Source organism: Hemicordylus capensis, chromosome 2 (genome assembly GCF_027244095.1).
Source record: "Hemicordylus capensis ecotype Gifberg chromosome 2, rHemCap1.1.pri, whole genome shotgun sequence".
NCBI lineage: Eukaryota > Metazoa > Chordata > Lepidosauria > Squamata > Cordylidae > Hemicordylus > Hemicordylus capensis.
In genome coordinates, this window is record NC_069658.1 from 333,251,260 (window position 1) to 333,274,555 (window position 23,296).

General features: G+C 45.8%; 1 protein-coding gene across 1 annotated transcript in view; it reads left to right on the forward strand.

Annotated features, from left to right (window-relative positions):
- Positions 1-8,846: 8,846 nt before the first annotated feature.
- LOC128343998 (uncharacterized) overlaps positions 8,847-23,296 on the forward strand; it is an 81,453-nt gene continuing 67,003 nt past the window's right edge. The window contains exons 1-3 of the mRNA XM_053293436.1: positions 8,847-9,156; positions 9,240-9,324; positions 16,578-16,777. Of these exons, the coding sequence (XP_053149411.1) occupies positions 8,863-9,156; positions 9,240-9,324; positions 16,578-16,777 (579 nt within the window). The 5' untranslated portion in view covers positions 8,847-8,862. The remainder of the gene's footprint in view (positions 9,157-9,239; positions 9,325-16,577; positions 16,778-23,296) is intronic.

Genomic DNA, 23,296 nt, shown 5'->3' on the forward strand with positions numbered 1-23,296 from the left:
TTATGCATCATAATCTACCTTGGATTGTTATTTGGGGGCAAATATCTCTCCTTCATGTATTGCCTTATTATCTATTTTAAAATTTATTCATTCTCCTTCTGTTTGACACTCAGTAAAATACATTTGTAGGATTTGTGCAAGAGAAAAATATTTGGAAGTTTATTACTAGTAAATAACACATGAATAGCAGAGCTAGACAATGAGGAAAGCTCATGTTGAACTTTGACACTCTGCAGCCAGTGGGCTACATGTGAAAAACTAGCAAACCAGTGAGTTGTCTAGGCTTGAACCCTTCTCTCGACATGCTTGATTTCTAGTTTTCCCAAGGGAAAATTCTTAACTATGTGATTCACCCATCAACAGCCTAAAGTGTTAAAGCCCAGCAAGAGCCATGCTGTATTCTGCTGGTTGTGTAGCTTGGTTCTTATCATCTTTGTTGACTGGAATATTTTTAGAAGAAAAGCACAGCTTTGCAACTGAGCAACACATCTCATTACATGCGGGTTTGCCCTAATCACATTTTAGGGGAAGACTGGTGGGTGAGAGGAGGGGTTCATCTTAAGAGCAAAAGTAGGCACTTGGTCAGGGAGCTGACTTACTTACATGCAGCTTCTTCCCAGGTGTCACTCTGACATTACATGTTACCCTAGCCAGGAGAAAACTGCCTGGGTGAGAGAGGGAGGTAAACTGTAGGGTTTTAAACTATGCGATAAGAAGGCTTGACACTCTGAGATTACAGGTCCTTTAGGGCTTAAAATCAGACCAACTAGATTTCCCTTCCATCCACAGAAGCCCTTGCCTGGTTTTGGCTGTGTATGACAACATTGGTCTCAGAGATTATTCTTTTGCATCACAGCCCTTTGGTGTGCCTTACAGAATTTTAAATTTGAGGGCCTTCCAGACACAGGTTTATTCCATCTTGAATATTCATTGTAATGGATGACTTCATGGGGTATCCAGATGGCATTTATTTATTTATTTTATTATTTATTTATTTATTATTACACTTTTATATCTCCCCACACTCGTGTCTCTGGGCAGTTCACATTGATAAAACAGTCAAAAACACATATAAAAACACATTAGAACAATTAAAAACTAACAATTTAATAATCAATCACAGAATTAAAAACCTATACATTATTTAGAAGCTTAGAAACCTGAGTAAAAGGTTGGGTTTTTAAATATTTTTTAAAAATTGTCAGAGATGGGGAGGATTGTATCTCAATAAGGAGCACATTCCATAGTCCTGTGGCATTCTCCACAACCCAGTGAAAAAATATCCTTTTCCACACCCATTTCTTTTGATATCTCATGAATTCTGACTTGAAAACACTACCACAACAGCTGGCACAATGAAGAAAGGCATTGGTAGATGTTATGTCTCCTGGCTGTATTGCTACTGCCCCCTTGTGACTTCAGAGTATAGAGCAGGAAGCAACGAGGTTTCTCTGCACCTAGTTTCCCCTCTCCCTTTTAACTTGTTCTGCAACCACCTGGCTGCACTACAAAGACTGCCCCATTCCTGGCTGTACCTCTCTGCACATCACTACTCTCCGTCTTACATGCTGAACACATAATTGGCCGGATGCACCTTAAATAGAGCCCATATTTCATATGTCACAATCCAGGGGTGTAGCAAGGTTGGATTGGACCCAGTGACGAGATTTTAAAATAGGGGGCACCCCTCAAAGTGCAGGACCTCCGCACACCCCAGGCCCCAAGGATTTAAGTCTGATATTTCAAAATAAGTATGCAGCCTGGAAATACATTTCACTGAATACACACATGCACACTTCACAATATATAGTGATAGACATTGAATACTTTTGTGCTACTTTTAATGCCTAGAACACACTAGAAACACTAATTATTAAAATGGGCCTCTCACTACAGATTAGCAAAGGATACTTTCAACCATGCAGTGTTAGCCTGTGTATGTTTTCTCAGAATTCTGAACAAATTCAGTAAAGTTTGATTCCAGGAGGTTTTTCACATGGGGCTTTTAAAGCCCTTTAACACACACCTCCTCTGGAATGGAGATGCTGCATTCACATGTTGGCCAGATTTACCCTGAAGTCCCTGCGAGTTATTGGGGAGCAGTTCACATGCAATTCAGGTTTTTCACTGCTCATTAGAGTGTAGCCTGGTTTATATCCAGAGTAAAAAACAGCAACACTATTTGGTGTTGGTTCTTTGGGACAACTTCAATTTCGCAGTAAAGCCTCCCAGTAAACTTGCAGTAAAATCTGCTGTGTGTAAAAAAAGTCCAGAGTAAATGTGTGGAGAATTGCAGCCTCAGGCAGCAAATCGAACCACATTTGGCTGGAAGTACATTTCATTGAAACCTAAAGGACTTACTAGCAAGGAAAGCATGTCTACTTAAAAATAAACTCCATTGCATTCAACTGTCTGAGATCCTACCCTGGTAAGTGCATATAGGATTGCACATGCTCAGGGATGTAAACCAAACCAAACTAATTTGTGCTCCCAGCATATTCTGCTCCCTATAGGAGACCAGTAATTTCCACTGAAGCAAGGAAGATAGGTGAGAAAAGAGCAAGAATTAGCACCATTCCTCAGGAGAAAAAGAGGGGGTGGGAGAATGAGGAATCTGCCTCTTCTTGGTAAAATTTTAAGATAGATGAGACATCCCAGGGCTCAAGGAGATCCTGAAGTTACGCCCTCTGTCCTAAAAGTCATTCTCCCTGCTCCCCAATGTGGAAGTAGGGCTGTTTGTGGTCTCTCACTGTTCTGAGATAAAAACCACTCTCTGCAGGTGCTCAGAAGCAGGGTCATCCCTAGTGGGGTGTGGGGCTGGAGGGCAAATCAGCATGTGCAGGGCCTCCTTAACATTTCATATCATTACAGAATCATACTGACTGATTACATACAGTGTAAATAGTGTGAGTAAGGTTTTTGGACATGTCCAACCAGCTTGGCGTTTCTAAAGAAAAATAAAATAAAATAAAAGTACAACACATGCTTCACAATTCTCACTCAGACCTTCTGGGTTGCAAAACAACTTGAACATAAGTGCATTTATGAATGAATGAATGAATATAATATCCCAGGGGAAGCCCCGACATGGACCTCACCACATTTACCCATGGCGATTGGCTCCACTTCAGGTATTCTCCTACACATGCTCTCATTCATGTTTGTTCATTGCTGTTAATGGGACCTCCAGTTTGGAAACAGGAGTGGAACCTTTGTGATTTTCCAGTTACAAAGTAGTGCAGAGCCTTATTGTTGCAGTTAGTCAAGAACAAGCATGGAGATTGTCGTGCAGTATAAAGTAAATAAGATTTATTAGGTTAAGCACATTTGAGATAGGAAAGACCTATCCTAACTATGAGCTACATAGTGAATGGGAGGGAAGAGAGAGAGAGATGCTCTCATCTGCTCTTCAAAGAGAAAGGAAGTAGAACTGATTCGCTACAGGAAATACCTGTCAAGGCAAGGGTCATAGAGTAGAGGCAAAGCATGGACAAGCAAGGGAAACCTCAGTAACTACCTCTGCTCCCAGTGCCCCTAGTGGTCATTAGGATAGTTGGTGCAAAAGGTCGATGCACTGGAACTCCATCTCCAACACCCTTTTCATCACCTGTTCCACTGGCTCATGATTCCCATCTCCTCCTGAAGCACCTGGAATCAGTCTCTAAGCAGTGGTTTAGTCAATCCATCTGCCACCATCTTTTTTGTTGGGCACTACTCCAATTGGATCACTCCCTTTTCTGGGAAGTCCCAAACATAGTGGTACTTTATGCGAATGTGCTTAGTTCAACACTTCATCTTCTCTATTTGGGAGATCTGAATGCAGTTCTGGTTATCCTCAAGCATAATTGTGGGCTTTGGTTCCTCAATCCCCAAATCCAATGATAATTGGGGTATCCACACCACTTCTTGGCATGCATCAGCTGCAGAAACATATTCCACATCTATGGATGAGAACGCAACAAATGCTTGCACTTGCTTACAGCTAGCCCAGCTTATGGCTCCATCTCCATACAATAATCGGTATCCACTTGTGGACTTATGATCTTTTTGGTCCTTGCTCTAGTCTGCATCCATGTACCCCACAAGCCTAGGATTGCTGTTTGCTGTTATCTCTAATGCATAGTCCAATTGCCCTTCGGATATCTTCCCAGTCTTTTTACTGTAATCCAGTCATTGTGGGTTAGTACATTTAAATTTCTGCTCAGTATACCTATTGCTGAAGCAATATCTGGCCTTGTTACTGTGGCTATATACAGGAGCTTTCCCATTGCCTTTCTGTATAGATTGTTGGCTGGTAATGGCTTGTTGTCTCCAAGGCTCTTCACAGGAGCAGGTGGAGAACCGGAGGGGTTTGGCAGGAAGAGCAGGCTTGACTGGCTCTCCCCACACACAAGCATTCAGCCCTCCCTGAGCAGCTGGATTGGCTACCCACATGATTATCAGCTCAGTCATGGAGCTGATTGGGGTGACGGGGATAGGGCTGCCCGGCCCCAGAACTCCCAGAATGCCTCCCGTGTGTGGGGTGAATTCTGTGGAACCCCCCCCCCTCCAGATGCCAGGAGCCTTGTTGTAGCCTCCCTGTCAGGGTCTGCTCATCAGTCACTGCAGCATTGAGCCATGCTGTGGCAACCCACAATCACAGAAATGGGGTTAGCAGATCACTAACCTTGTTAGGGGAGGCATTTTAGAGAGCTAGCAGTTGGGAGCTGTGGAGCTCCCAGTGCTGCACACGACCGTGCAAAACCAAGCTGGGATCCATTAGCCCAGTTTTGCCTGGTCATGAGAATAGCCTCTCCATCTTGTTTCCAGAAATTTGTATCAGTAGTATAGGTACCCACCAGCTGTCAAGCTTCATGTGCTTCTGTTTACAAACAGAAGCAGATGGCTGGGAAATGATGTCATGGTGCCCACGTGGGGAGCTGACCTCTTGGGATCTGTCAAAATGCCCTTACGTTGTAGTCAAAGGAGGGGCTTACATCACAGGAAATGGGCAGAGGTAGGGATGCACGCTCACTCCTAGAAGTTTGCCCCCACCCTCCAGTCATACCCAGAATATGTCTAAGCATGTCTCAAAGGTGGGCATGTGAGCCCTCTATGAACATGCCTAGCCATCCTGGACCAATAGGAACAGGTTTCAGATTCCAGAAAGGGCCAAGTGCACAAGCATGATAATGGTCAGGCAGCATATTGTATAACTTTATTGGCTGACACGGGGTCAAGCGACCCCTCTACAAACATGACTAGGGATTGCGTGTTTAGAGGGGGCCATTTTACTGTTGTACAGAGACGATGGCTGATGCTAGGACTCTGCAGCATCCCACGGACCTATCATTGCCACAGACACTTTTAAAGATTAGGCCAATCACACCACTGAGTCTGTCCTGCCCTCCTACTGGCCTGAAAACCCACCACACGGTTGGCCTTATTGACGATGAGATTCTGGTTCCAGAAACTAACTTTGCAACAGATCCAGTGGATGAAGATGGTAAACTAGAATGTGATCGTGGCAATTCAGAGGGGAACCTTTCTGAAGATGAGGAGGCTATTCTCACGACCAGCAAAAACAGGAGATGAGGTCTGAAGGAGGGGTTAGCACTACCACGTGAAACCTCGGCAAGCTCTCAAACAGGGCTCTGTCAAAAGAGGGTCACCCAGTTCCCAGCCCCTCCTCTAAAACCAGGTTTAGCAAGCAGGGGAGTTTGCCTGCCCCCTCCCAGTGCTTGTGTGGAGCCATGGAACACTGTGGGACATTGCTTGAGGCTCCCTCCCCTCCTCTTCACTGGGATACCACAGAGCCTGGATACCAGAGAGTGCCCTGCAAAGCAAGGAGAACGTTTGGGGAAAGCTTGCCTAGCCACAGCACTCAGCAGCACTCGCTCCAACTTTCTTAAAGTGACAGGCACCTTGCAAATGAGCCCAAGGGAAATAATGAACATAGGAAGCTGCCTTCCACTGAGTCAGACCATTGCTCCATCCAGCTTAGTATTGTCTACACAGACTGGCAGTGGCTTCCCGAGGCTCTCAGGCAGGATTCCCACTCAGCCCAACCTGGAGATGCCAGGCAGGGAGTTCAAACCCTTCTTCCTATAGCAGCCCCATCCCCTGAGGGGAATAGTTGCACAGACACATATGTCATACTATTCATTCATTTTACATTTTACTCACTGACCCTGCACAAAGCATCTGTGTGGTCTTGCACTGAGCCTGTGGCATCCCACCCCCACAACTCTCTCGCTCACTCTGTCTGCCCCCACAACTCTCTCGCCCACTCTCGTTGCCCCCACAACTCTCTCGCTCACTCTCACTGCCCCTGCAACTCTCTCGCCCACTCTCACCACCCCCACAACTCTCTCGCCCACTCTCGCTGCCCCCACAACTCTCTCGCTCACTCTCGCCACCCCGCACGATGCTCTCACCCGCTCTTGCCACCCCCCACAACTCTCTTGCTCTCTCTCCCCCACCACAACTCTCTCACTCATGCTCTCTGTCTCACAGTCCTTGCTTCCCCCTGCCACTGCCAGGGACTGTCGCCCGCTTGCCTGGCAGCCTCTGAGCTCCCTGCTCCCTGCCACTTCACAGCGCAGCTCAGCCAAAATCCTGCCGCCCAAAAGCCCCCAGAGCCAACTGTCCAGCTCCCGAGCCGCCCCCAGCCTCCGAGCTCCCTGCTGCTTCATGGCGCCCCTGAGCCAACTGTCAAACTGCTTTCCAGCCACCCCGCAAAACTCCCTGCTGCTCCGGGACACTCTCCCCCTCTGTCAGCCAATTGCCTCCTTTCTACCACATCCCCACTCATGGCCTGTCTTGGAGAATTAATAATATAGATAACCCGCTCTTCCTCCAAGTAGCCCAGATCATTGTACTACATACTCTGGTTCCTCCTCACAACAACCCTGCTTGCATCTGTCCTTGCCTGCAGCGTGGTGTAGTGGTTAGAGTGCTGGACTAGGGCTAGGGAGACCCAAGTTCAAATCCTCATTCAGCCATCAGACTTTCTGGGTGATTCTGGGCCAGTCACTTATCTCTCAGCCTAACGTACTTCACAGGGTTGTTGTGAGGAGGAACTTAAGTACGTAGTACACTGCTCTGGGCTCCGCCAGTTCCTCTTTCCATCTGCTGCCTCAGAGGAGATGCTTCCCAACCCACCCACCCACCCACCCCGACCGCCAAGGCAAGAGCAACAGCACCCTTGCCCTTTCCAGGTGGAAACTGCACAAGTGATAGGGCTGCTGCTCTCCCCTTCCTGGTGCCAGTGAGGTGGGGAGGGAGTGCTGCTGCTGTAGCTGCTGCTGGGAACCAGTTCAAAAGGAATCAGGCTAGAGATGTGCTCAGCAAAGGCGCTGAAGGAGCAGCCCAGGAATCAAGCCCCTGCCCTGCTCAGAATCCAGGGAAAGGCAGGGCAGAGAGCAGCAGCAGTCTTGCCAGTGCTCTCTTCCTTCCCAAGCAGACGGCGGCTTCTCCAAGTGGGTCCGACAAGGTCTCCAACAGGCAGGGAGTGGATGAGACGGCCAGCCAACCTTCCCGCAGGCAGGGAAGCCCCTTCCCGAAGCGCAATGGGCCCCACCATGCATCCCACCTCCAGAGGCTCCCAGTGGTTCGGCCCACTGTTGCGCTCACTTCCAGGCAGGGCTGGTAGACCACAGCAGTGGCAGTCCAGGTGCCCAATTTGCCTAGGTGTGACACTGCACCCACCTGCCCACCCTCTGCACCATCATCAAGATGCAGAGGGTAGCAGTGCCAATGAGGGTGGGCAGGTGTGGGCGACACTTTGCCACTCACTCTCCCACACTGCTGGCACTGCAAGAGTGGCAAGTGGCAGCATCAGGGCAGGTGGATGATGGGGACACCCTCCCTCGCATGCCCACCCTCATACTTACACTTGCCTGGTAACACGAATGGCATCTGTGCACGCACAGAGGCCCAAAATGGGTTGCAGATTGACTGTCCTGTTATTTGGGAGGCTGTCAAGGGGTGGCAGTGGCAAATTGATGGGGAGGCAGAGTCGCCACTTGGCTACGGTGGCAGTGGGGGGCAAGGGGGGTTCTTACCTTCTACACACAGTATACAATGGAATGGGGGTGCCACGGAGGCCACAGCTGCAGGGAGGGTGAGGAGGCGGGGCAGGTTCCCCTTTCTGGCTTTCCAAACCATGCTGTTGTACGGTGGGATGGGGCGATGGGGGCTGTCACAGCAAGAGTGAAGAGGGTGGTGGCACATGTGGCAAGGAGCGCAGGTGCACACTCCCTATTGCCTGCTTGTCTTCCCATCCACTGTGATCAGGGGGGCAACTGGACAGGGGTGGTAGGAGACATATCTCATCGCCCTTGCCACCAGCTTAGTACCTGGGCTAGTTGTGGGGGCATCTGGCAACTGCTCTCACTGGCATCTGGCAACTGCTCCAGGGGGCATCTGCTGTGTCCCTCCTGGATCTGGGGTGTGTGTTGGGGTTTTGTTGGTTGGGGTGTATGTTGGGGTTTTGTTGGCTTTTCCTTTCCTGGCAGCTGCAGCTGCAGCTGCTCTCTTCTCTCTCCTGCCTTGTTGTGAGCAGGGAGTTTTGGCCATGGGGACAGAGTTCAGTGCCTTTGACAATTCTGCAGTTGCCAGGAAAGGGTTAACTGAGGCTAGCAGTCAGGGAGCAGCAAAGTGGGACTGCAGCTTGGAGCCCTCTGAGTGGTCTCCTTGGGTCACTTGCTTGCCCTGTCCACTCAGGGAGCTGTTGTTGCCAGGGGTGGGGCTAGAGGACCAACAATGCTAGCTGTGGCTGGGGAACCTTGAAAAGTTAATCGTCTGTTGCTCACCCTCCCTGCCAAGTCTGCACCATGTACTCGTCTGTTTGCTATGAGGTAAAAATAGGTTTCAAGCTGCATGCAGGAGGTGACCCTGTTTTCTGCTTGTGTGAATAGCTTTGAGGAGTGTGGCTGCGATTCATGGTTGTCAAGCAGGTCCTGGAGGTCACATTGTAGGGAACCATGCTGTGTGTCTTGTGAAAATTGGTCATCTTGTGATTACCTGAAACCGATTTCAGGCAGTCCAAGATCCGCTTACTGCAGAGTGGTGTGCTTTACTTCATCATCTGAAAGTGGGGAGGAGGAAACCATGGATGGCATTGTGCTTACAAAACCTGAAGAGCTAGACCAAGCTGAGGAAATCGACAAGCTGGTAAGTTGGATGTGATTTAATTTGCCTGCTTGGTTTGCCTGTGTTTACCCTGCAGTATTATAATATTGCCCTCTTTTGTGTAGGTGCGGGCCTTTGAGAACATGCACCTTGGGGATGTCAATGTGTCCTGCATTTCCTATGCGTGTACTGATGGTAGCAATAGCAATAGCACTTACATTTATATACCGCTCTATAGCTGGAGCTCTCTAAGTGGTTTACAATGATGTAGCATATTGCCCCCAACATTCTGGGTACTCATTTTACCGACCTCGGAAGGATGGAAGGCTGAGTCAACCTTGAGCCCCTGGTCAGGATCGAACTTGTAACCTTCTGGTTACAGGGTGGCAGTTTTACCACTGCACCACCAGGGGCTCACTGCGCCACCAGGGGTACCCAATAAAAGAAATTTGTTTTAAATATGTGTGTTCATACCTGTGTTAAGGAGAACCATGGCAAAGCACAAGGAAATCCTAAAGAAAATATATTACATCCCTGGGAGAGTGGGGAGTTTCAGAGTTGTGAATCCTCTATTTCAAGAGGCCAGGCAGCACAGTAAAATGCTGAGTGAAAGGCAAGTTGAGGTCTGGCTTTCAGAGCAGGATGCTTACACTCTACATAGACCTGCAAGGATTCGTTTTAAAAGGAACAAGACTGTTGTTTCAGGGGTAGATGCACAATAGAAGACAGATTTGGTGGACATGCAACAGTATTGTAAATACAACAAAGGATACAAGTATATTTTGACAGTGATGGATATTCTATCCAAATATGCATGGGTTGTACCTCTAAAAGACAAAACAGGGAGGGAAGACACCACAGCTTTTAAAGCTATTTTCAGAGAAGGACAAGAGCCTGGCAAGCTCTGGACTGATAGAGGGAGGGAGCTTTTAAATAAGCCTGTAGGTGCACTGTTAAAGGAGCAAGGGATTCACCACTTTGTCACCAACAATGATGTAAAAGCAGCCCTTGTGGAGAGACTGAACCAAACATTAAAAACCCGTATGTGGAGGTATTTTACTGCTCACAACACCTTCAGGTATATTGATGTCCTGCCTCAGCTCCTAAACCACAGCTTTCACAGAACTATACAGTGCAGGCCGGTAGATGTCACCACCAGCAATGACCTGACTGTTTGGAAAAGAGTCTATCACAGTGCTAGCCATAAAACAGTCAAGTCTCCTGTTTTAAGAAAAGGAGATCGCATTAGTATTTCTAAAATTAAAGGAGTTTTTGAAAAAGATTATGAACAGAACTACACCACAGAATTGTTTCTAGTGGACCAAGTCATCAGAAGAGCTGAAAGGCCGGTCTATCTGCTAAAAGACTACATGGGAGAGCCAGTTCTCAGCAGCTTCTATCTCGAAGAATTACAGAAAGTTAAAGTGGGAGAGGACAAAGTGTACAGGATTAAAAAGATTCTAGCTCCAAAAGGGTGTGGTAAAGTAAAACAACATTTAGTGAAGTAGGTAGGTTGGCCTGACACGTTCAATAGTTGGGTGCCTACTTCAGACCTCTGCAATGGGTGATATTTTACATTACCCTCCCTAGTAATGCCAGCAAAAAGGCTTTCCCACAGAGCACTAGTTCAGCCTTCACCATCCAATTAGCCAGACTGCTGGATCTTCCCGAGGACTGGGAAGGGGGGCTCTCTGAGATACAGTACCCATGCGCTTGGAACACCATTACAGCAGATACCCCCTTTGATATTTTACATTACCCTCCCTAGTAATGCCAGCAAGAAGGCTTTCCCACAGAACACTAGTTCAGCCTTCACCATTCAGTTAGCCAGACTGCTGGATCTTCCCGGGGCATGGGGGCCTATCTGAGATACAGTACCCATGCACTTGGGACACCATCACGGCAGATACCCCCTTTCAATATACCAAGGGGTTAAAGAAATGGACCTTCTAGTTATGAAAGGGCTCTTACTCCTGCATTGCAGATTTGCTGCATGATATGAATGACATCACAAGAACCCAGAGCTCTCTAGAGGGCGCATCCTTGCTTTATGACCCTGTTACTAGAAATATTCAGTTTATGAGTCCTAACAATGCATTCATCTTTTCTGCAGGAGCAGAATTAGCCTACATATTAGGGCTCCTTCCTGACACACACACCCAAAAGTTCAACTTTATTGTTATTACAGCCAACGGCCTCTCATTACAACAGAACCACACAGAAAACTATACATCTCGTCACATCAGTAGCATCAATAGAAACTACAATAGGAACAATACAATAAAAACTACAGTATCATACATAAGAAAGTTTCAAATAAATAAAATCTGTTCACCCTCCTAATGTGCTATGCCCACATCTATCCTCTCAACATTTCTTCTGCAAAGTTTACTTGCAATGCAAAGAAACTTGGCAATTCTTGCAGAGATGAGGTCTTCCAAATCTGTGAGTGAAAACTTCATTCTCTCCTGGCCTCAGGTCAATCTATGATCTCTTTAAAGAGGATAAATTAATTCTTCTCTTAGATCCTTATAAAAACAGCAACTCAGCAAAACATGTTCAGTAGATTCAACCTCTCCCGCTTGACACGGGCACAATCTCTGGAGATAGGGAATTTTCTGGAATCGCCCTTCCAGGACAGCAGAATGAAGGGCATTGAGTCTGGCTGCAGTCATTGCTCTATGATGTTCAACAAAAGATAGCTTTATCAGGTATCTAGCTGGAAGCCGTCTATCAATCTGGGGCCCCATAAAAACCTCAGATCTTATTTTGCTAACGTCCTCCTGCTTGGCAATGTCCATTATGGCGTCTGAGGCCTTCTCAAGGCCCATCTGTCTTATCACCGGGAGTGAGAAACCCAGCCTGCTTAATTTATTAGCGATGTCCCATTTCCAGCGGGTCTTAAAAGAATCTTCTAAGACTAGTGGGGCAAGCCCATCAGGGCAAAAAAACCAGCTTGAGCCAATAGCCGGACATGGCCTTCCAAATTCTGGCCTCAACTGTAGGCCAGCCCACTTCCAATTTGAGACATGCATTGGGGACAGACTGGGCAACCCTCAGTATACCCCTGAGGAATTTAGTTTGAACAGTTTCCATCTTCCGAAAGTTAGTATAGGTGCCCATCTGCGCACCCACTATAAGCAGGGCCAAACTTTAGCCTTGAAAAGTTCAAGAACTACCTGAACTAATTGGGCACATTTTCTGATATACAAGGAATGGATCGCTGAGGCAACTCTTTGGGCGCTGAGGCTTACATAATCCCTATGGGTAGTGAAACTCTTATTTGCTTGAAAACCCCATCCTAAATTTTTAAATTGCCTCACTTGCTCCAATTTATGGCCATTTAAGGGCCAAGTACAGTTTCTAGGTCTATTTGAGAAAACCATAATTTTGGTTTTGTCATAATTTATGGATAACTCCTGGGTGGTACAATAATCTGCCAACGCCTGTAACGCTCTTTTGAGGCCAATTTGAGTTCTTGAAACTAGTGCGGCATCGTCCCCATAAAGTAAAACATTAACATGTCTGCCAGCTAATTTAGGTGGATGAAACTCTAGTTTCTTCAGGTGTGTGACTAGAGAATTAATATAAAATTTTAAAAGCATAGGGGCCAAAATGCACACTTGCCGACCCACCCCCCCCGCCCGCCTCGTAATAATCGGCCTAGTCACCTGGCCTCTGTTGTTAAGACGGACCCTTAATGAAGTATCATCATGAAGTTTAAACATCAAGTGAAGCAATCTCTTATCTACGGTTGTTGTAGCAAATTTCTCCCACAGCCTACCTCTTGGGACCGAAACAAATGCGAACTTTAAATGTGAACTTGGGACCGAATCAAATGTGAACAAATGCTGTATATAATGCATCTGGGGCCTTCCCCGAATATTTTTCTGCCAGATGTTGTAACACAACAATCTAGTCCATAGTCGACCTTCCGGCAGGGGTGTAACGAGGCTGGAGTGGGCCCAGAGACAAAATTTTAAAATTGGCCCCTCGCTGATACAGACACACTCACTTCACATGTGACTTGCCTTTGGGGGGCCCCTCGAGGCATGGGGGGCCCCAGGCAACTGCCTCCCCTTGCCTAATGGTAGTTACGCCCCTGCCTTCCGGCCCTCAAGCCATTTTGTTCCTCAGCAAGAATCTGGTTGTTATCAAGCCACACCATAAATTGGTCAAGAAGATGTCTGGCATATAATTTGCCTATAAAGCTTAGAAGGCTAATAGGGCGGAAGTTCCCTGGTTGGTCCCTTTGGCCTTCCTTCCTTCCTTCCTTCCTTCCTTCCTTCCTTTTTTTGCATTAAATTTTTATTGATTTTAACATTATCTTAAACATCTCATTACATTCAATTAAACAAAAATTGACTTCCAGCTCACCAATCAGCACGATTCACTAACTATACAATTAACCCTTGCTATAATAATTCAAAACATATAACCTATATCTTACCAAACTAGATTTTAGTCTACTCAACCTGCTAATATTACTAAATTTCAAACCCTGTTGAAAAATCAATATTAGGAAAATAATTCTTTAGGTACAGTAAGAATGATTTCCAATCTTCTTTAAAACCTTCCAAATTTTGATCTCTTATCAGTACTGTAAGTTTTGCCATCTCCACATATTCCAAAATTTTTATCAGCCAATCTTCTTTTGTGGGCAATAATTTTTCCCAAGCTGCCATATCTATATTATGACCCACATCTTGAGCCCATTTTATCATAGTCGTTTTAACCACTTCATCTCGTCTCTTCCAAAAGCAACAGCCTATACATCTTAGACACTAGTTTTTCATCATTTTCACATAGCTCCTTCTCAAATCTCAAGATTTGATCCTCAAATCCAAGTTTGAAATCCTTCTTAAAAACTTCATTTAACTGATGGTACTGAAACCAATTACCAACCAGATTTTGTACTTCAATTAGATTTTTTAACTTACAGCCCTTTTCTTGAAAACACAACAAATCCCTATAGGTACCCCATTGCGATTGCATATTTATCTCTTTACGTACTAAAGCTTCAATCGGGGATAACCATAACGGAGTTTTGGGTTCCAGCCATTTTTTTTATTTTACCCACACTCTCATTAGACTCCTTCTTACATAGTGATTCAAAAAATCTTTATGTATTTTACTTTTGTCATACCACAAATATGAATGCCATCTGAACCTTCTATCAAATCCTTCCAAATCAAGTATTCTAGGATTTCTTAATGTTATCCATTCTTTTAACCATGTCAAACAGACAGCATCAAAATACAACCTTAAGTCTGGCAGGGTAAGACCCCCTCTTTCTTTAGCATCTGTTAAATTTTTAAAGTTAATTCTTGGTCTTTTACCCTGCCAAACAAATTTAGTTATGTCCTTTTGCCATTGCTTAAAACAAGTTAAAGTATTAATTATAGGAATAGCCTGAAAAAGAAACAGCATTTTAGGTAAAACATTCATTTTCACAACTGAAATTCTTCCCATTAAAGATAAGGTCATTCTAGACCATCTTTGCAAGTCGATTCCTTTGGCCTTTCTTATAAATTGGAACTATAATCGCCAACCCCCAATCTTTGGGAATCTGAGCTGTCCGATCGATGTACAAAAAGAGGGCGGCCAATACCGGGGCCCACCACTCCAAGTTGTTCCTAATACACTCCACCGAAATATAGTCTGGCCCTGGGGCCTAACCCGCTTTAGATTGATTTACCAGGGATACTATAGCAGAGCATGAGACCAGCGGCCAAACTGGACATTCCTCCAGATTGACCAACATTAAGGGGAGGGGGGAGGCATTCATCCGAGCCGTACAGTCTGGAAAAACGATCTTCCCATACAGCTGCTGGAATTTGAGATTTGATTCTAGATATTCCCCTTCCCATAAACTTAGATATTTAATGCCGGAAATAGGAATGATTTTTTTGTTGGGTGGCAAAAATCAGCTGCTGCCAGTCTGCTCTGTCTGCCTCAAGTTTTTTTACTCTGATAAGTTTTTTGTATGCCCTCTTCAGGTGTATTAAATTAATAGCAAGTGTTGGATCAGATGACTCATAGTATCTATTGTATTCATTAGCCAAAACACTTTTCAGCTTCCTACACTCATCATCGAACCAGACTCTCAAAGAGGGAAAACCCACCTTCTTATGAGTTCCCTGTTGGACACACAAAGCAGGGCAGAGTAGCTCAATTAGGCCTTGATAGGCATCTATACTCTCCCTAGATTCCTCACCCATCAATATTTGGTTCCTTAAGGTAATAGCAGACTCAGAATTCAAGAGGAACGACAGTCTCTCTTATTGTGTTAGGGTCCATCTTAATCTGGTGGGCATAATTTCCAGAGACTCAGCATCAAAGGCTGTATATTCATGTCTCTGGATCTTATCTGGGAATAACAAGCATAACTCCAGTGGAAGGTGGTCACTATCAAGTCTAGGAGCAACACTAAATCCCGCAACCAGATCTAGCAGATCTTGGGAGTATATCATATAGTCGATAGTTGAAGTTCTAGAACCTGACCAAAAAGTAAATTCTGCTGGGTAGACATGGGGACTAGTGCTATTTAATATATACAAATTTAGATCGTAAATGGTCTGGGCTAACTTCAGACTAGCAAAGGAAGCCACCCTGTCCTTAAATCTGCATACTAGGTGGCCATCAGGGGCTGACTGAACAGGGGGATAAAGATGGAATTTGCTAAATAATGCTTTATCGTCATACCCCATTTGGGCATTAAAATCGCCCACTATCAGAAGAGAGGGATAGGGAAATTTAATCTGGAGTTCCGTAACATATGGTTCAAGACATGACCAGATCCGGTTGACATAGGCTTTCTGGCGTCTCGGTAGTATACATATGTTGACCACTATAAGGGATAAATTACCCAGTTGTATATAAATGGCCATAGCAATAGAATCCAGAGATGCAACTTCCCTAGCCTGTGCCCTAAATGACGTCGACACAAACACTGCAAGACCACCAGATGGTCGCCCCTTTCTCTCACTCCTGCCCAACCCCAAAGATTTCTTGGCCACATATGCATAAAACCCCTCCAGGGTCACATCTTCCACCATCCATGTCTCCTGGCACATAAAAATGTCTATTTTAGAAACATAGTCAGTAAATGATGGACCAGCCAACTTAGCCTTGAGGCCCACCACATTCCATGTGGCAATCTTCAAAACATTTGGATTCCTCTGGGACAGTCATTTGGTAGATACAGTGATAGAATTCTCCAGGGGAATGGAAGCTGGTGGCTCCGCGTCTTCTGGAAGACCCGTCCCGGGGCCCTCACTCAAGGAGACAGTGTTCGAGTGTTCCATCTCCAAAGAGTCAGCTGTATCACCCAAAAGCATTTTCTTACCCTTAAAGCATAGCTGGTGGGGTCAAAACTCTGTTTGTTCATGATACACCCAGCAAAGGCTTCCCTTTCCCTGCAGACATAACCAGTGGGTTCAACACTCTATTTGTTTATACAGACATTGTAGAGTATCAGATAGTGGGACATCATCATGTCCTCCTTTTGAGAAGTATTACTGTGAAGGGGCAGAACAGTGAGTGTGTTAACATTGTTTATGACAAGCCACATTACATCTCTGTGAGCAAGCAACACATTGACATAATCACTGTTCAGATAAAGTCGGACCAGGACAAAATCATGCCATTCTGTTTTAGCAAGGTGATTGTGAAGCTGAACCTTCGCCCCAGGAAAGGCCTATAACTTTAAGGGGTGCGGGGAAGAAAAATGCTAATTCTGAAAAAATATGATGACTCCACCCTTTAAAAAGAACTATTACAGGGCCCAGGCTGGAAGTGCCCTTCCAGGCTACATGGGTAGGGCAAGGCCCCCCCACCAACTCTGCTCCCACCACGAGACAGACCAGATTATGGAGAGCCATCTCAAAACTTCATTCCTGCACTCCACTGTCTCTGCTGTCAGCAGTTTCCGGCTCACAAAGGATGGAATGAGTATAACCTGCCCAACACCAAGGATGGGAGGGGGAGGCAGCGCAAGGAGGGTTTTTTGTTTGTTTGTTTGTTTGTTTGCAGGCAGCTTGTCTTCCAGTGAATTAGTCTAACCATAAAGAACCTTTTGTAAATGTAGAAATACAATTGAAAAAGTATGCATGCCTCTTTGACATGGGGCTTTTAGATCTTTGCTTGCATTTAAACTTGCTCAAGTTCCTTATGATGTGAAAGGATGTAAGTGGACTGTGGGTTTTGGAGAAAAGAGATTTGAAGTTAAAAAGACGGATGAGTTGTTACTACTGTGGGTTTTATATATTTGCAATATTTGCTTTTGTTAACTGAGAGCGACTATCCACTGCAGTACGGAAGAACTGTGAGGTAATGTGGGTTTTAGGCCTGATTTAGGTAGTCACGCATACTAATAAGTGAAGCTGGAATTAAGGATTGCTAAAAAAAAAGACAAAGGTTAAGTATGTATGATCTTGTCATCTGCTTAGTATATGACTGTAAATCAACCAAATTAAAATGAAAACTAAGAATCTGAGCAAAAGAAAGTTTGATAGTATATCTGAGAAGCCTGCTGGAGTGGAGGAGAAGAGGATACCATCTACCCCAGGGGTGCCTGCCTGGCTGCCTCTTCTCTTCTGCCCCCCCTGGTTGCCATCTGCCTCCCCCCAGGACTGCTTGTGGAGAGGCTTTGCAGGACTGGGGCTGCAAGGGTGACTGGGCAGTTTTTTCCTGGTTCCACCTGCTGAGCTTGCTGCTCAGCCTATATAGGAAGACTGCCTGTGGTGGCGGGCCCACCACCAGCGGCGTCGCCACCAAAGGGGCAACAAATGGGAGCCACTTGGAGGGCGAGGGCTGGACATTTTGTCCAACTATTTGTATAGAGGGAGACATTCAATAGTGGGGCTTCTGTTTAATCAGTTTTAAGTTGTGCTGAAGTTGGGTTGAAGTTGTAATGTGTGGGGGTTTGTCTGGAGATGGGGAGGCAGGGAGCACCTTCGTTGAATGTGGGGCAGCTATTCCGGTGGTGGTGGGGAATAGAAGAAGTAACGGTGGCAGGTCAGCAGGCTGTTCCAGGGGAAGGGTAGTGAGAAACCTAATAGCTGACTCCCCTTCCGGCTGTCCTGCCAGCTCTTTGACCTCGGGGAGGACTGCCAACATCCCGCATAACCTTACCTTGCTCCTCTGCAATGCCAGGTCAGTCCAAAATAAATCAGAACTCATACATGATTTGATCATGGATGAAGGGGCTGACCTGGTGTGTATTACCGAGATTTAGTTGGGGGAGGCTAGTGGCCCAGTCTGGTCCCAGCTTCTTCCTCCAGGATATTCTGTAGAGGAGTGGGTGAGAGGATGTGGGTGGGGAGGTGGAGTGGCTGTAGTCTATAAGTATAATATCTCCCTTACCAGGGTCCCTGTTAGGGTATCGGACCATATTGAATGTGTGTACTTGAGTTTGGGGACTCAAGTACAGGGATAGATTGGGACTTCTGTTGGTGTACCAATCACCCCGCTGCCCAACAGAGTCCCTTACTGAGCTCACGGAGTTGGTTGCTGAACTCGCGTTAGAGTCTCACAGACTCTTGGTGCTGGGGGACTTCAATGTTCACTTTGGGACCAATTTGTCCGGGGCAGCTCAGGAGTTCATAGCGGCCATGAAAACTATGGTCCTATCCCAAGTGGTCTCTGGATCGATGCATATTGTAGGTCACACGCTTGATTTGGTCCTTTATTCTGATCAGGGTGGTGTTCCGTGGGTGGGGACTCCTATGATCTCCCCATTGTCATGGATGGACCACCATCTGGTTAAGGTTGGACATACAACCTCTTTCCACCTCCGCAGGGGTGAGGGGCCTATTAGAATGGTCTGCCCAAAGAGGTTATTGGATCTGGTAGGATTCCAAGAAGCCTTAGAGGGATTCAATGTTGGCTCTGCTGGTGATCCTGTTGATGCCCTGGTTGAAAACTGGAACAACTTGCTCACCAGGGCAGTAGACACGATTGCTCCTAAGCGTCCCCTCTGACCTGCTTCAGAATTGGCCCCTTGGTATATGGAAGATTTACGGGTGCTGAAGCAGCAAGGTAGGTGACTGGGGCACAAGTGGATAAAGACTCAACTCGAATCTGACAGATTACGACATGGAGCACATTTAAAGAGCTATGCTCAGACGATACGTGCAGCAAAGAAGTGGTTCTTTTCTACCCACATTGCCTCGCAAGTTCACATCCGGCTGAGGGGACTAGTATCTGCTCCCTCTCCCTTGAACCAGAATTTGGAAGCATTGGTTACCCGCTTAATGAATTTTTCGCAGACAAAATCTCTCGGATTCAGGCCAACTTAGATAGAGACACCACAATTAATTTGATGTCTGAACAGGAGGTGACTGACAACTCCTCTTATACGATTCGACTGGATCAATTTCAGTTTGTAACTCCTGATAATGTGGACAAGCTGCTTGGAGCGGTGAGGCCTACCACTTGTTCTCTTGATGCTTGTCCAACATGGCTTGTTCAATCTAGCAGGGAGGCTGTTGTGGGCCACCTGGTAGAAATCATAAATGCTTCTCTGAGAGAGGGCAGGATGCCTCCTTGTCTTAAGGAAGCAATTATTAGACCTCTTCTAAAGAAGCCTGCATTACATCCCTCAGAGTCGAGAAGTTATAGGCCGGTTTCCAATCTCCAATGGCTGGGCAAGGTAATTGAGAGGGTGGTGGCCTCTCAGCTCCAGGCAGTCTTGGAGGAAACTGATTATCTAGACCCATTTCAACTGGTTTTCGGGCAGGCTATGGGGTGGAGACTGCCTTGGTCGGCCTGATGGATGATCTCCGATGGGGAATTGACAGAGGAAGTGTGACTCTTTTGGTCCTTTTGGATCTCTCGGCAGCTTTCGATACTATCGAACATAGTATCCTTCTGGAACGTCTGAGAATGTTGGGGGTGGGAGGCACTGCTTTGCAGTAGTTCCACTCCTACCTTTCTGTCAGATTCCAGATGGTGTCCCTTGGAGACTGTTGCTCTTCAAAATCTGAGTTTAAGTATGGTGTCCCTCAGGGCTCCATACTCTCTCCAATGCTTTTTAACATCTACATGAAACCGCTGGGAGGGATCATCAGGGGATTTAGAGCTGGGTGTTATCAGTACGCTGATTACGCCCAGATCTACTTCTCCATGTCAACTTCTTCAAGAGCTGGCATATCCTCCCTAAATGCCTGCCTGGAAGCAGTAATGGGCTGGATGAGGGAGAATAAACTGAAGCGGAATCCAGATAAGACGGAGGTATTTATTGTGAGGGGTCAGAACTCTAGAGACGATTTTGATCTCCCTGTTCTAGATGGGGTCACACTTCCCCAAAAGGAACAGGTTCACAGTCTGGGAGTACTTCTGGATCAACGTCTCTCCTTGGTTTCTCAGGTTGAGGCGGTGGCCAGGAGTGCTTTTTATCAGCTTCGGCTGATACGCCAGCTGTGCCCATTTCTTGAGATCAATGACCTCAAAACAGTGGTACATTTAATTTAATTATTTATTTATTTGACTTATTTATTTGACTTATTTATTTCATTTATTTATTTGATTTATGTACCGCCCTTCCAAAATGGCTCAGGGCGGTTGGTAACAAATGGTAACCATTTGTTGGTAACCTCCATACTTGACTTCTGTAATGCACTCCACGTGGGGCTGCCTTTGTATGTAGTCCAGAAACTTCAGTTGGTTCAGAATGCGGCAGCCAGGTTGATCTCTGGGTCGTCTCGGAGAGACCACATTACTCTTCTGTTGATGGAGCTACACTGGCTGCCAATAGGTTTCCGGGCAAAATACAAAGTGCTAAGCCTAAACGGCTTAGGCCCTGAGTATTTAAGAGAGCGTCTTTTTTGCTATGAGCCCCACTGCCCATTGAGGTCAATTGAGGAGGTCCATCTCCAGTTGCCACCAACTCGTTTGTTGGCTACACAGAGACAGGCCTTCTCGGCTGCTGCCCTGAGATTGTGGAATGCACTCCCTGCTGGTACACGATTCTCCCCATCTCTGGCAATTTTCAGAAAACACCTGAAAACACATCTCTTCAACCAGGCTTTCTCAGCTTTTTAAAACTTGTTTTTAAATTCTTCTGGTTATTTAATTGCTGTTTTACAATGTTTGTAATTGTTAATCATTATTTTATGCTTTTATAATTTTTGTTTTAATTTTTAACTGATTTTAATGGTGTTTTAATGTAAACAGCCCTGAGCCTTTTGGAAGGGCAGTATAAAAGTTTTAATAATAATTAATTAATTAATAATAAACACAACAGAGTGAGTTCATGCGGTTTAAAAAGATTGTAAGCAAAAATTGATTAGGTTGAAAAACTCTGTTAGAGCAAATATGAGGAAAAGACTCCTTCCTTGGCTTGGTAGAGATATGGAGAGGAGCTGTATCAGGCACATCAGTCTTTGGTTCAGTCAGCCGAGGAGCAGTTACAGACTTTGTCTTTGTTGGCATTTTACATAAGTTATTCAGTAAAGCCTTGACATCATCTAATAACTCGTCCTGGGTGAGGATCTTTTAGAATGTTTCTGGGCTTACCTGGAGATGGGGAGATAGGGGGCGTGTCCACTGACTGTGGGGCAGCCATTCCGGTGGTGGTGGGGAACAGAAGAAGTAACGTTGGCAGGTCAGCAGGCCGTTACAGGGGAAGGGAACACAGAAATTTACTAGCTTTTTCCCTTTCCAGCTGTCCTGCCAGCTCTTTAACCTTGGGGAGCAGTGCCAACCACACATGGAACCTCACCTTGCTCCTCTGTAATGCCAGGTCGGTCAAGAACAAATCAGAAACCATCCATGATTTGATTCTGGATGAAGGTGCTGACCTGGTATGTATTACAGAGACCTGGTTGGGGGAGGCTGGGGGCCAGTGTGGTCCCAGCTTCTTCCTCCAGGCTACTCTTTTGAGGAGCGGGTGAGGCGCGGGGAGGTGGAGCAGCTGTAGTCTACAAGAATAATATCTCCCTTACCAGGATCCCTGTTAGAGTGTCAGACCATATCGAATGTGTGTACTTAAGTTTGGGGACCAAGGATAGACTGGGACTTCTGTTAGTGTACCAATCACCCCGCTGCTCAACAGAGTCCCAAACTGAGCTAACAGACTTGGTATTGGACATGGTGTTGGAGTCACCCAGGCTTTTGGTGCTGGGGGACTTCTATGTTCACTTTGGGACTGATTTGTCCGGGGCGGCTCAGGAGTTCATAGCGGCCATGACGACTATGGATCTATCTCAGGTAGTCTCGGGACTGACGCACATTGTAGGTCATGCACTTGATTTGGTCTTTCATTCTGATCAGGGTGGTGTTCCGTCCAGTCTGGTAACCTCCAGGCTGGATTACTGCAATATGCTCTATGTGGGGCTGCCCTTGATGTAGTCCAGAAACTACAGTTGGTCCAGAATGCAGCAGCCAGGCTGGTCTCTGGGTCATCTCGGAGAGACCATATTACTCCCATACTGAAGGAGTTACACTGGCTTCCGATATGTTTCCGGGCAAAATAGAAGGTGTTGATCATAACCTATAAAGCCCTAAACAGCTTGGGGCCTGGGTATTTAAGAGAACGTCTTCTTCGTTATGAACCCCACTGCCCATTGAGATCATCAGGAGAGGTCCGTCTGCATTTGCCACCGGCTTGTCTGGAGGCTACTCAGGGATGGGCCTTCTCCGTTGCTGCCCTGAGGCTTTGGAATGTGCTCCCTAGTGAAATAAGAGCCTCCCCATCTCTGACAACTTTTTTAAAGTCTTTAAAGACACATCTGTTCACCTAGGCTTTTAACTGATATAGTTTTGATTGTTTTAATGTTGTTTTTAGAATATTGTTTTAAAATTTTAAATTGTGTTTTAAATTGCTTGCTTTTAAATTTTATTGTTTTTGTTTTTAATTAATATTTTACTTTTTAATCTTTGTAAATCACCCAGAGACGTAAGTTTTGGGCAGTATAAAAATATGTTAAATAAATAAACAAATAAATAAATAAAATAAACAATGCATTCACCTTTTCTGCAGGGGCTGAATTAGCCTACATTGTAGGGCTCCTTCCTGACACACACCCAGAAATGTCTTACCCTTCAAGCATAGCTGTTGGGTTCAAAACTCTGTGTATTCATGATATACCCAGCAAAGACTTCCCTTTCCCTGCAGACATAACCGGTGGGTTCAACACTCTATTTGTTTATACAGACACTGTAGATTATCAGATAATGG